The sequence below is a fragment of the Triticum dicoccoides genome, chromosome 1A (assembly GCF_002162155.2).
Source record: "Triticum dicoccoides isolate Atlit2015 ecotype Zavitan chromosome 1A, WEW_v2.0, whole genome shotgun sequence".
In the NCBI taxonomy this organism is placed as follows: Eukaryota; Viridiplantae; Streptophyta; class Magnoliopsida; order Poales; family Poaceae; genus Triticum; species Triticum dicoccoides.
In genome coordinates, this window is record NC_041380.1 from 567,211,705 (window position 1) to 567,224,800 (window position 13,096).

Here is a 13,096-nt window from a genome sequence, read left to right on the forward strand (position 1 = left end):
GTTGTGTCCGGCGGCGGCGGGAGGAGTTGGATCTCTTTTTTTTTTCGGAGGAGGACGGGGAGGAATCTGAGATCGGAAAGGGGGGGTGTATATATAGGCATAAGTGGAGCTAGGAGAGTCCAAATGAGGTGCGGTTTTCGCCCACGCGATCGTGATCGAACGATCTAGGACATGGAGCAGAGTTTGGTGGGTTTTGGAACAAATTTGAGGGGTGTTGGGCTGCAACACACACGAGGCCTTTTCGGTCCCTCGGTTAACCGTTGGAGTATCAAACGAAGTCCAAAAGGTACGAAACTTGACAGGTGGTCTAACGGTAGTAAACCAAGGCCGCTTGGCAAGTCTCGGTCCAATCCGGAAATGTTTAATTCCCAAACACGAAAGAAAGCTAGAAATGACCACCGGAGGAGAACGAAGCGCCGGAATGCAAAACGGACAACGGGGAAAATGCTCGAATGCATGAGATGAACACGTATGCAAATGCAATGCACATGATGACATGGTATGAGATGCATGAAAACGAAAACAACACACGGAGACAAAGACCCGAACCCGAGAAATAAATATAACTTGACACCGGAAACGGCAAGAGTTGGAGTACAAATAGGGAAAGTTACATCTGAGGCGTTACAACCAGCGATCTTGATGTGCGGGTTTAAGTATGGAATGAAATGTTCCATTTTAAAAAAAAACCTCATAATTTTGTAACCCATAATCATATTATCAACATTTGAATATTCATAACCCCCAGATGAAAAAATTTGTGAGTTCCATGAGAAACGAGAAGGTTAACCTATAGATACGCATATAAGATCACTTCAAGAAAAACACCAGAACTGTTAATGTAATGGAGAAAAAAGGCGACATATTACACATCTCCATGGTAACTTTAACAGCAGAATTTTAGGAGCCAGTGGCTGGACGTGGAGTTCAAAAAGATACCTTCACAGCATGAGTACGGCCAGATATTGTCTCTAATCCAGTCTCGACCTTATGGAACCTGACATCTCTGATATCCTCGATCAAAGATCTCACCTGTATCAAAACTACAAGTAAGAATCTTTTAAGAAAATCATAGCAAACTAGACAGTACAAATTTTCCTTCAGAATTCTTTATAACTCACCAAGTAAGCATCTGTGATGTCATCACGAGAACTGTACAAAAAAAGAAGAGACTTAGGCTACATATGCTGTTTCTTTAACGGAATTATATAGGTTCTTACTACAGAATAAAAGCAGTCAGAAAGTTGCAAGGTCTGCTTACTGATCAAACAGAAGCTTAGATATTTCGATATAGTGGAATGGTAATGGCTGAAATTCTCTAGGTGACTCCCTTTCTGCATCCAACACCTGTGTTAAGCGCTCTAGCAACAAAGATAACAAACACTTAAGGGGCGAAATAGGCAGTTAAGTATGTATCAAATATAGGCAGTGTCAGTTTCACCAGATGGTGCAACTGAAGGACAAATGGACAAGCACACAAAAATTCAGAAAAAGTGCACGCTGGTCGCATGCATCACTCAGTAAGTTAGAGGTACAGAGCTCCCCTGTGTGACTTGTCATATATGCACCGGCATGTAGCAAATATATGTAGAGCTCCCTCTACATAGCAGGAGCACCCTCTACATAGAAGAAGCGTCAAGCAAGTAATGCCAATCGACCTTGTGGGATTGGAGTGGCATAGGTTTACTCTACCTATATATGTCTATGTGCAGTAGTGGAGTTAGCGATTTTTGAAAGCCGGGGCACGCTGCAAGCTAAATTAGCAAAGTATTTCACTATGGTCCGGAAGTACCCTTCTACTTCCAAACTCATTTGAGCTTGGGATGAACAGTAAATTCTGAAAAAATAAAACAAAATAAAAAAGTCTGAAATGTTTCTGGTGCAAAATTTGACAATGTTCTCGGTGCTTGCAAATTTTCATCCCGAAATAACAGTCGTGGAAGTCATGAAAAAGAAACAACCCTCCAAAATGCTTTAGTAAATAGCATTTTTGGAGTGTTGATTTTGTCGTGGTGGGTTTTGTCTCCTGAGTTCTGGGGAAGCGATGACGAGCATGACACCCTCGCGACGGCGCAAGGTGTGCGGCATTGGTGCAGGTGCAGGTGTGGCACATGGTTGCTCAACTATGTGTATGATGGCGGTGGTCATGAGGTTTTTGTTTGGACTTCTTCAGAGTAAAAACCCAAGATCGTGTTATACCTGGAGACGCTGACCGTTGCACGACATTCTTTTATTGGAAGTGTCGTTATTGAAGCAATTTTTTCATAGTCCGGGTGTTGTCACCGGTGCTGGTTGAGGAAGGCGATTTGTGGCACACAGGTGCGAGGGAGCCAACCCCATTTTTTTGCTTTTTAATTTGAACCTTTTATATCTTTTGAACAAAAAGCCCAAGTTATGTTTTATTTCATGTTCCTTGTGACGATGGCTTTGAAATAATACCATTTTTAAATACGTTTTGACAAGTTTACAAAACTTCATCAAGTTTCGAATGCTGAAATTTGACATGAATGAACAAGATCACTATCTTTCAGAAGCTAAAACTTAAAACTTGATGTGCCCTTTTACGGAATTCAATGACTTTATGGACCGCGAAGCAATTGTGTGCGGAGAATGATCGGGAAGGTGCGTGCTCCCCAAACTTTTGTGGTGGTTGATGTTAATGGTTATTTATACATGCTAGAGTTTACTTCAACGGGACATTCACACGTCACATTTTTGTTTTTCTGTGTGTGCGCGTGCATTAAGTGTTGGTTAGGTGCTTTCTAATTATAAAGAGGTTGGATCCATGGTGCTTATATTCTCTTGAGGTGACATTATGAATCAATAAAACCTATCCTTTATCGAAAAAAATACTATAACGAGGAGCCTATCCTCTAGTGACAGTTTAAAAGAAAAAAAAACTCATCTGAAGAAAAAGAAAGATAAACACAAGATACTAGGATGTTGTACTTTGTTTTTACATATCTTCTGTCTATTATAGAAATTCATTAAAAATACAAAACAAGTCAAATATAATAAAAAAAATTACATCGAGGTCTTTAGACCACCGAACAACCACTACCATCGTTAGAATGAGCAGTCGACGCAACTCACTATGCACACATTTACATTTTTATATAAAGTGATAGAGATCAGATTGAAAAAATATAGTGTAAAAATAAGATATTTTTAAAATGAAACGCGCTCTGAAGTTTTCTTAAAAGACAAATAAGAACTCATAATCCTATTTATATTTTAGCTGAAAAGGAAAAGTTTTTTTTTTGAGGAAAAATTGGAGCTCCCGCGGTGACGCCCTAGCGACAGCGTTTCCCACCGCCGGCGCCCCAATCCCAATCCCAATCCCACTCCCACTCCCACCTCCACTCCCACCTCTCACGTGCGGCGCCGCCGCCGCCGCCATTCCGGTTCTTCCTCGCCGGCGCGTCGCGTTCCCGCCGTCTCCACTCCGTCCCGGTCTTCGGCCATCGGGCTTCGAGGCACCCGGCGCACCATCTAGATCCGCCCCCAAATCGCCATGGCGGGGCAGTCCGACCCGCATCTCTCCCTCTTCTCGCCGTCCGAGGTAATCGACCCCTGCGCCCACCCGCATCTGTATGCATCCTTGTCGACCCTAGGAGGGCTTGTTCCCCGCTGCTGGCTCCCTTTGTGATGGCGGCTGGTTGGTTGGTTTGGTGCAGGTGGAGTTCGTGGCCGAGGATGAGATCGTCGAGATCGTCCCCAACATCCGGATGGAGGCCCTGAACATGATCTGCGTGCGTGCTCTCAACGAATTTCGAATTTTACTTATCAGTGTTCTCCTAGTCCACTAGTCATGTTCACTGCACCTCCATTTCTTCAGATTTTCTCCGGCCATTTGTAGTACTTGTCTAGGTGCTTTATGCATCATTTGCTGTCTAGTGACCGGTACATTCGATGTTTTGCTGACTGTTGGTTGCTGTATAGTATCATTATGTGGGAATTCCTGAGGGTTGGGCCAATTTTAGAGGTCAGTCATGTCTAGGGTATCTTTGGTTTCTGCCGATGGCTGCCCTGCCAAACATTGGTTAAGGAATCCTCCACTCTGCGTTGGCTAAAATTTTGGGAACAATTTTTGAATGGAGATTTAAAGGATCTGTAGGCAACCATTTTTTTTTTTTTGCAACAGACCAAGCAATAGACAAAGTGTCAAGTGGTGCTACACATCTGGCCAGTCTTGTCTAAGATTGTACTCACCTTCACCATGTAGGGGGATTTCGGACCCTTCTTCCCCCAAATTCCAAGCAAGGTCCCTCTGTGGCTCGCTGTGGCGCTCAAGAGGCGTGGCAAGTGCACCATACGTGCACCCGAGTGGATGACTGTTGGTGAGTGCTCGCTCGCTTGCTTGTTTTAGTAGCTTCATCTCCTGTCAAACCTGTATCGTAGCTTATAGGATTATATTTGCTACATGCCGGTGCATATATGACAAGTCATACAGGGGAGCTCTGTACCTCTAACTTACTGAGTGATGCATGCGACCAGCGTGCACTTTTTCTGAATTTTTGTGTGCTTGTCCATTTGTCCTTCAGTTGCACCATCTGGTGAAACTGACACTGCCTATATTTGATACATACTTAACTGCCTATTTCGCCCCTTAAGTGTTTGTTATCTTTGTTGCTAGAGCGCTTAACACAGGTGTTGGATGCAGAAAGGGAGTCACCTAGAGAATTTCAGCCATTACCATTCCACTATATCGAAATATCTAAGCTTCTGTTTGATCAGTAAGCAGACCTTGCAACTTTCTGACTGCTTTTATTCTGTAGTAAGAACCTATATAATTCCGTTAAAGAAACAGCATATGTAGCCTAAGTCTCTTCTTTTTTTGTACAGTTCTCGTGATGACATCACAGATGCTTACTTGGTGAGTTATAAAGAATTCTGAAGGAAAATTTGTACTGTCTAGTTTGCTATGATTTTCTTAAAAGATTCTTACTTGTAGTTTTGATACAGGTGAGATCTTTGATCGAGGATATCAGAGATGTCAGGTTCCATAAGGTCGAGACTGGATTAGAGACAATATCTGGCCGTACTCATGCTGTGAAGGTATCTTTTTGAACTCCACGTCCAGCCACTGGCTCCTAAAATTCTGCTGTTAAAGTTACCATGGAGATGTGTAATATGTCGCCTTTTTTCTCCATTACATTAACAGTTCTGGTGTTTTTCTTGAAGTGATCTTATATGCGTATCTATAGGTTAACCTTCTTGTTTCTCATGGAACTCACAAATTTTTTCATCTGGGGGTTATGAATATTCAAATGTTGATAATATGATTATGGGTTACAAAATTATGAGGTTTTTTTTTAAACTGGAACATTTCATTCCATACTTAAACCCGCACAGCAAGATCGCTGGTGACCAAAGACGATACAAAGTCCGGGGCCTGCTTATGCCACATAGAAGTGGCTACCGCTACCCTAAAGCCATATGCGGTTACCGCACTTTTTCATGGGCATCTTTATTACATTCACGCTTAAAAAAAGGGCAGCCCGGTGCATGTAGCTCCTGCTTGCGCAGGGTCCAGGGAAGGGTCCGACCACTTTGGGTCTATTGTACGTAGCCTTTCCCTACATTTCTGTAAGAGGCTGTTTCCAGGACTTGAACCCGTGACCTCATGGTCACAAGGCAGCAGCTTTTACCACTGCGCCAAGGCTCCCCTTCTTTATTACATTCACGCTTACAGAAATGAAATTCGAAGCTGTCAAAACGAGCTCAACATAAACTGTGAGTCCCTCAGTAGGACTCTGATTGACACGGAATCATTTTCTCTTGACTTTAGAGCATTCAGTAGATTGAGGGAGTCGGACTCAGAGATAGCTCTGTGCAGCCCCAGCTTTTCCCCAGCCTCAACCGATTTAATGCACGCCGCTGCGTCTGCATTTAACGGGCTAGACAGGTAATCAAGCTTCCCAGCAGCCGCTGCGAGGAACTCCCTCTGATCTGTTCTGAAGATACATCCCCACGCTACAGCTCCTAAATCAGCATGAAATGCAGCGTCAAAGTTCACCTTGATGAAGTTCTCCTTCGGCCTGCACCACACAGCTTTCTCCTTCTGGACAGCTTCGGCCTGCTGCATTGGGGCTGGTTTCGCAAAGTCCATAGTGTGCTTCCTGACTGCAGCGCATACATCCTCACTTGATCTCACCTTGTCTCCGGCATTTGCTTTATTTCTGGCGGACCACCACTCCCACAGCAGAACAAGAGCATCTTACGCCGCTTGCTGTTCAAACTGCATAGCTGATCAAACATCTCCATTCGGGCCTGGCATTTCACCAATTCTAGGTGGACATCCTCCCAAGTCCAGCTGCTTCCAAACCTGTTTCACGTTTTTGCATTTTACAAATAGATGACCCTCGACCTCAACCAGCTAGGGCTGCAAGAAAAGCTCGAGACTCGTGAGCCGCTCGAGATTGACTGGTTTTTTTGGCTCGATTCGAGATCAATTTGAAAGGAAACAAGCCGAGTTTGAACACTTTATGTAGCTCGACCGAGAAACGAGCCGATCTTGAGTCAATATTGGCTCGCTCGATTTTAGCTCGATAGCTCGACATAATATCATTATGTTAAATGATGATGCCACTTATTAAATGGCAATAAGATAATTTGTTACCATATATGATGTCCATGATTTTTCTTCATTTTATTTACCAGCAAACATGGAAGCTTAATTAAGTGCAGAGCTAATTTTGGTATGTGGTCGACTATGTGTTAAATATCCTGTTGTTTTTAGCAAAAGATCCCAGCATATGCACCTTCGTTTTCTTGTTTTTGGTCCACGAAGACCACCATTTATTGCAGTTGGCTCAAGAGACCAAGATGATCCCTCCCGAGAACGACGAGATGGTTGTACAAAGTTGTGTCCTTATCTATTTGAAATACTTGCTATAAATTTATAATTTTTACTGTCTCATTTAGCTCGAAACTAGCTCAAGATCGACTCGAGATCGTTACAAGCTGAGCACGAGTCATGTTCTACAGCTCGATCATGAGCTTCACTCAGTTTAAGCTCGCTCGAATTTTAATATGAGTTGAGCTGAGCCAACTCCAACTCGCTCGAACTCGACTCGTTTGCAGCCCTACATCCAGCCTCCCGCACATTTGACAGATTGTGTCGAGATCAACCTTCTTCCTCTTTATGTAAATTCTCAGCGGTAAGCTATTCTGAGCGAGCCTCCGAGTGAAAATCCGTACCTTATCCGGCATGGATAGGTTCCAATAACAACTCCAAATGTCAGCACGACGACCTGCAACCAATGAGGATTCAGTGTCATGGCTTAGCCGCACATCCCTGAGTCGCACGCCGAGGTGATAAGCTGATTTTACAGAGAACCTCCCCTTGGGGTCAAAGTGCCAAGCAATATGATCTTCCATGCCCTCACGGATTGGAATAGCTATAATATCTTTTGCATCTTCTTCAGAAAAGAGGTCGACAACCAACTGATCATCCCATCTTCCACCAAGTCGCTTACCTTAGTAATGACAGCGTTGCCTCGGACAGACCTTGGTTTTCTGTGTCACCCCGTGGTGTCCATGGGTCCTCCCACACCTTAATGTTATCCCCTGGACCCACTCGCCAAATTACTCCTTCCTTGAAGAGTGCAATGCCTTTGAGAATACTTCTGCATGTGTAAGAAATGCCATCCTTCGCCTCTGCCTCCAGGATTGAGCAGTTTGGATAGTACCGAGCTTTGAGGACTCGAGCACAAAGAGTATCCGGGGCGTCCAGCAGCCGCCACCTCTGATGGGACAACATTGCGAGGTTGAAAATGTGTAGATCCCGGAAACCCAGGCCTCCCTCCTTCTTTGATGAGCCTGGCATACTGCTTTACTTGTGGCGTACGTACATGTTTGTTACAGTATTACTGCACATTTTTTATTACTTGTGGTACAGCAATCTGAGCCTAGTTTTGGGCTGACTATGTTTTATAAGTTAACAAGCTGATCTTTTGCTTACTGCCTTGTGTTTCCTTTTTTTCTGCATTTTGACAGCTCAAAAATCTCTCTGCAATGGAGGTGAATATCGTGCGTCCATTTATGGTGAGAACTTTGCAGGCGTTCTACAAGCATGATAGCCCACAGATGATTCAGCAGGCAGACAACACAGGGAGCAGATCAACACCAGTCACAGATCGCGGTCCAAGAGTAAGTCCTCTCTTCCGCAGTCATGATTTCTACTGTCCTCTAGGAAGTAGCTTTCTTTAGCAGATTCTCTCCAAGGTGCATGTTGCTCACGGAACAATTGCCTACCACAAATCTAGTTAACATGGATAACAAGTTTAGATGTTTCAACTAGACACAAGAACATGTACTCCGTATTTTCATGCTTCTGATAACATGCCTAATAAAATCTTTGCTTAAATCCGTGAACTCCTAACAGTATGGTTTGTCATCAAAAGTTGCACCTAACAAATTCCCCCTTCCCTTTTGCTTGTGCAGAGAGACCTAAGGCGCAGGTAACGAGCATACTCGTGCCGGAACAGCTGAGGCGCAGGTAGTGAGCGGGACATCCATGTGCGCATCACTTGTATTTGCGGATAGTTTTCTGCATAGGAGTGGAATTGTAGTGAACAAAGGTACCCGCTGCGCTGTTGTCATGTGATGTATGTTATTAGCTGAAAAGCCATTTTAGTTCCCTCTGCGTGTTGATTTTATCCCACTGTATCGGATCGTGATGGATGTGTGTTTATCTATTAACCACAAGGTTTTAGAATTGGCCGTTGTAGTTTCCCGCAGTGTGTGGTCTGCCGCTTGCTTAGCTGTGATGTCCTACTGGTCTGTTTGTTGCTTTACCAGTCAGGCGATCACGAGTACATTGATACTCCCTCCGTCCCATAATATAAGAGCGTATTTGACAGTTAAAGGGACAGAGGGAGTATGTCATAACGACCAGTGCTGGCACTCTGTTGGACTTGCTTCGAGCGGTCTGTGTTGACAGGCTGAAGTGGTTCCTGAATGTGATGGCCCCGGAAGTAGATGGTGCTGTACTGACATGGCAGCAGCAACATTACATGTCAGGTTTTTTGAAGGCATATAATGCACATAGGGCACAAAAAAGCGCGCTCGACAAGGGGGAATCAATCATGCGAGATGTGAAATTAACAGTTGGTGTGACCGTTACCGTTCCAGTGTTCATTGGCAGCTGAAACAAATCGCTGGTCAGTGGAATAAAAAAGATGATGGGGTGAGAGAGGCTCGAACTCTCGACCTCAGGATCACTCGCTTTAGCTATGAGACCTACGCGCTAGCCAACTGCGCCACCACCCCGTTGTGTTTGGATTGGAAACTAGGGCTATATGTAACAACTCAGTTTTAATGGGCCCTGGGCCAGAACGCTCGCATATCATCCAGCGTCCAGTAGGTTTCAGCTTTTTTCTACTTCATTTTAATGGTGTTTTTATTTTAGTTTTAACTACTTCATTTTAGTACTTACTAGTAGTATTATTACACAAAAACATAAACTTGATACTTTGGTTACTTCTCAAGATGAAGCATCCAGCTTGATATGTTTCAGCTTTTTTCTACTAAACTTGGAGCTTCCAACACAACGAATTACAAACTTTCTATTTTCAAATCGATAAAAATAAACTTGTACTACACATTGAGGATTCTAACTTGGTGGGCTGTGTGACTTTCTACTACCCAAATGGATGCTATCAACTCGATGAATTGCAACTTTCTCTTGTCAGGTCGAAGCTTACAACTTGATGAATTGCAATTTTCAGTTACCATCCAACCTTGTATGCCTAGATGTGTTTGCATGAATTGCTCAGAAAAGATACATGAAGACATCATCATCATCATCATCATCATCATCATACTATTGGGTATATTTAAGAATCATTTTTCACTGACCATAGGTTTGTCTTATGTCATCCACTCTCCGTCTCTCACCCCTCTATTCAAACACACTCGACACATGGGAGATCTTGTGATCACAGCTGTAGTGGTGTATCCTAGGAAAGGTAAGTATGAAGGGAAAATGATGAACTAATTGTTGATGCCGCTTCCAAGACAATGAGCACCATGATACCTCAGACAAAAAGAGAGAAAAGCATCATTGAGACCAGCAGAAATATATGAGAAAGCACTTGGCACAACATGAGTGTTAGTTTTCATTGACCGGAAACATAAGTTAGTCTTCATTGACCGGAAACACAACTACACAAATTGACTTTATATGACGTGAACAATGATCAAAGATTACACACTTGTTGCTGTTTTTTGTTGGAAATCTGAATCTGACATGACATTTATCTGTCTACCACGTCAGTGAGCGCAACAGGAAAGCAATAAAGATTTTGCTTAACTGTGTTATAATTTCTGTGAAAATTTGTATCACAAAGGTTTCGTGGTGTAGTTGGTTATCACGTCAGTCTAACACACTGAAGGTCTCCGGTTCGAACCCGGGCGAAGCCAAATTATTTTTCTTCCTTTTTTTTTGCAATTTTAACAGTGAAAAAAAAGAAAAAAATGGCCCATGCAGGTCTCGAACCTGCGACCTTCGCGTTATTAGCACGACGCTCTAACCAGCTGAGCTAATAGGCCTTTCTGGTAACGCTTTTCCAATTAGTTTACTTATGGAGACGCTCGGCTTACCAACAAGCTGAATAGCAAAAATACTCGTTCACCACTATCCAAATTTTATGATTTGATGGATCAAGTCCCCAAAAACTTGAAGGTAAAGAAATCCCTCGCGCAGTCGACGAACCCTGTTTTTATTATTTTATATGCTGGAATCAACTAGTTTGGGAGGGAGAGTTGGAATTTAAACGGCGCCGCTCGTTGGGCGTCGTTTCCTTTGTAGAGGCCATGTCAAGGAGCTCGACACCTCTCCACTCTTACAATATTGTCTCTAGGTGAAAACATAGTGTCCTGGCTCTAGCCACTTCAGCATAGGAGAACTTCTGGCGAAAGTGTTGTTCTGCTCCCGGGTGAACACTAAATTTTGAAGAAAATAGAAAAATATGATTATTTTGTGCGATAAACATTGTTTAATGTTTTACTAACATGCAAAGTTTCATGATGGGAAAACATCCACGGGTGGACAAAAAAAAGAATGTTCCAAAATGCTTTAAAAATTGGCCCTTTCTGCAACATTTTTTTTCTGGACACATTGTTGAGTACTCCCTCTGTCCCAAAATATAAGAACGTTTTTTACACTATACTAGTGTCAAAAACGTTCTTATATAAGAACGTTTTTTTACACTATATTTTGGGACAGAGGGAGTACTTGTGAATTTGTGATACAGCAGTCTTGAGACTAATCTTGTGCTCACTATGTTTATAAGATAATAAGGTTTATCACTTGCTCAATACCTTACGCTTCTTTGTTTTTAAAGGCGTCGCCGCTGCCCTTCTCGGACAGTTCTTCGCGACAGCTCATTCGGCGCGGACGGCGGACGGGGACCAGATGGATGCCCGCACGCTGTTCTGTGTTATGCCTAAAGCGGGGGAGAAGGCGCATGGCAACGTGGAGAGGAGATGTTCAACATCAACCACGATGGAGGCGATGGAGGAGGTGGCTATGAGGACGGACAGGTGGAAGACTCGGATCCCACCTAGTTCGGCAACTACACTCACATGCAACAGGGATACACCCAGGCGGGCACGCAACAGTCGTACACCCAGACCAGCACGAGCACACAACAACATGATTGAGCCAACGAACAACAGGAGGAGGAGGAGAAGGTGGAGGACGATGATCCGGATGATTTTTCCGGCAATCTGAAGAAGGGTAGAGGACAAAACTTCAACATGCGGGAGGACGAGTTGTTTGTGTGATGCATGGTTGACCATTAGCCTCGATCCGATCCATGACATAGAGCAAAAGGGCACAACATTTTGGTCCAACATTCATAGATGGTTCCATGAACACAAGCATTTCACGCCCTACTCCGACGCGGTCTTCCACAACCGTGAATTAAAGTCCCTCAACCATTGGTGGTACACCATCCAAAGGGGCCGTGTCCAAGTATTGCGGCCACTTGGCGCATCTCATTGCACGGTGTCCTAATGGCGCACAAATCACCGAGCAAGTAAGTTCATTTGGCCGGATATGCATAGTTTTGTTGATCAGTAGTCGGATATACATAGTTTTGTAGCCGAATATGCATAGTTTTGTTGCTCGGTAGCTAGATATGCATAATTTTGTTGATCAGATATGTATATTTTTGTAGCCGGATATGCATAGTTTTGTCGACCAGTAGCCGAATATGCATAATTTTGTAACCGGATATGCATAGTTTTGTTGATCACTTGCCGGATATGCATAGTTTTGTAGCCGGATATGCATCATTTTGTTGATCACTTGCCAGATATGCATTCTTGACAATGTTTTAATTTGTAGCCTTCTCGTGCGTTGACGGTGTTCAAGAAGTTGGAGAAGAAAAACTTCACCGTCATGCATTGTTTGTTGAAGTTGAATGGACAATCAAAGTGGAACACATTCATAGCCATGACCGCCGCCCAAGCCACCGAGGAAGAAACCAGTGACCCAACCGACCCAACGATAGAACCGCCCAAGAAGGTTAGAAAAGTGTTTCAGGCAAAGAAATGAGAGTAGGAGAGGACGAAGCGAGAAGGTGCGGCGGCCAAGATGACAGACAGGTTTGAGGACATCTTGACCAAGAAGGAGGAGTCAAACGTCAAGCGCTCGGATAACGAGGAGGAATAAAGGGGAAATATTTAAAGTGTTGATGGAGGCGATCGAGAAGAAGTTCAAGCTTGAAGAGAAGAGGGCCATGATCGAAGAGAAGAAGGCCATACTCGAGGAGAAGAAGGTGATGCTCTTGAATTTGGAGGGCCAATGTGGAGGAGCCAAGATGTTGTCCTTGAATTTGGACTCTTTGGATGCGGACGCAAGAATGATCGTGCAAGTCGTCCGCTATAAAATGTTGCAACGACATAAAGTTAAGTTGGAAGCGGCGGACAAGGAGGAGGAGGAGGCGGAGGCAGAGGCTGCCTACGCGCCGGCGACGACACCTTGAGCGTGGATGCTTGGATTACCGGTCTGGTAGGGCAAAAAATCTTAATTTTCGGCCCGGACTGTTGGACTCGTATTCTTTTGTGATCAGGCATGTGGAAA

At 43.8% G+C, this 13,096-nt stretch overlaps 2 protein-coding genes and 3 non-coding genes across 6 annotated transcripts in view; 2 read left to right on the forward strand and 3 right to left on the reverse strand.

Annotated features, from left to right (window-relative positions):
- Positions 1-3,400, reverse strand: part of LOC119355563 (DNA replication complex GINS protein PSF2-like) — a 10,766-nt gene extending 7,366 nt beyond the window's left edge. Inside the window, exons 1-4 of the mRNA XM_037622385.1 lie at positions 3,377-3,400; positions 1,262-1,383; positions 1,122-1,152; positions 940-1,032 (exon numbers count right to left, since the gene is read on the reverse strand). Of these exons, the coding sequence (XP_037478282.1) occupies positions 940-1,032; positions 1,122-1,152; positions 1,262-1,383; positions 3,377-3,400 (270 nt within the window). The remainder of the gene's footprint in view (positions 1-939; positions 1,033-1,121; positions 1,153-1,261; positions 1,384-3,376) is intronic.
- LOC119291191 (DNA replication complex GINS protein PSF2-like) lies at positions 3,311-8,739 on the forward strand. 2 transcript variants are annotated; one of them, XM_037569912.1, is made up of 8 exons: positions 3,311-3,562; positions 3,678-3,752; positions 4,226-4,340; positions 4,664-4,736; positions 4,846-4,876; positions 4,966-5,058; positions 8,002-8,154; positions 8,449-8,739. In XM_037569912.1, the coding sequence occupies exons 1-8, from the start codon at positions 3,515-3,517 to the stop codon at positions 8,467-8,469; spliced, it is 609 nt and encodes a 202-aa protein (XP_037425809.1). In that variant the 5' UTR covers positions 3,311-3,514; the 3' UTR covers positions 8,470-8,739. The 2 variants fall into 2 exon arrangements, with proteins under 2 accessions (XP_037425809.1, XP_037425802.1); XM_037569905.1 differs by having other exon boundaries at positions 3,313-3,562; positions 4,637-4,736.
- A 450-nt stretch (positions 8,740-9,189) lies between these two features.
- On the reverse strand, positions 9,190-9,276 carry TRNAM-CAU. The gene is given in 2 exon segments: positions 9,190-9,225; positions 9,239-9,276. It is a non-coding gene; the product is annotated as a tRNA-Met (tRNA).
- A 1,078-nt stretch (positions 9,277-10,354) lies between these two features.
- On the forward strand, positions 10,355-10,428 carry TRNAV-AAC. The gene has a single exon. It is a non-coding gene; the product is annotated as a tRNA-Val (tRNA).
- Positions 10,429-10,483: 55 nt separating this feature from the next.
- On the reverse strand, positions 10,484-10,557 carry TRNAI-AAU. The gene has a single exon. It is a non-coding gene; the product is annotated as a tRNA-Ile (tRNA).
- Positions 10,558-13,096: the final 2,539 nt, after the last annotated feature.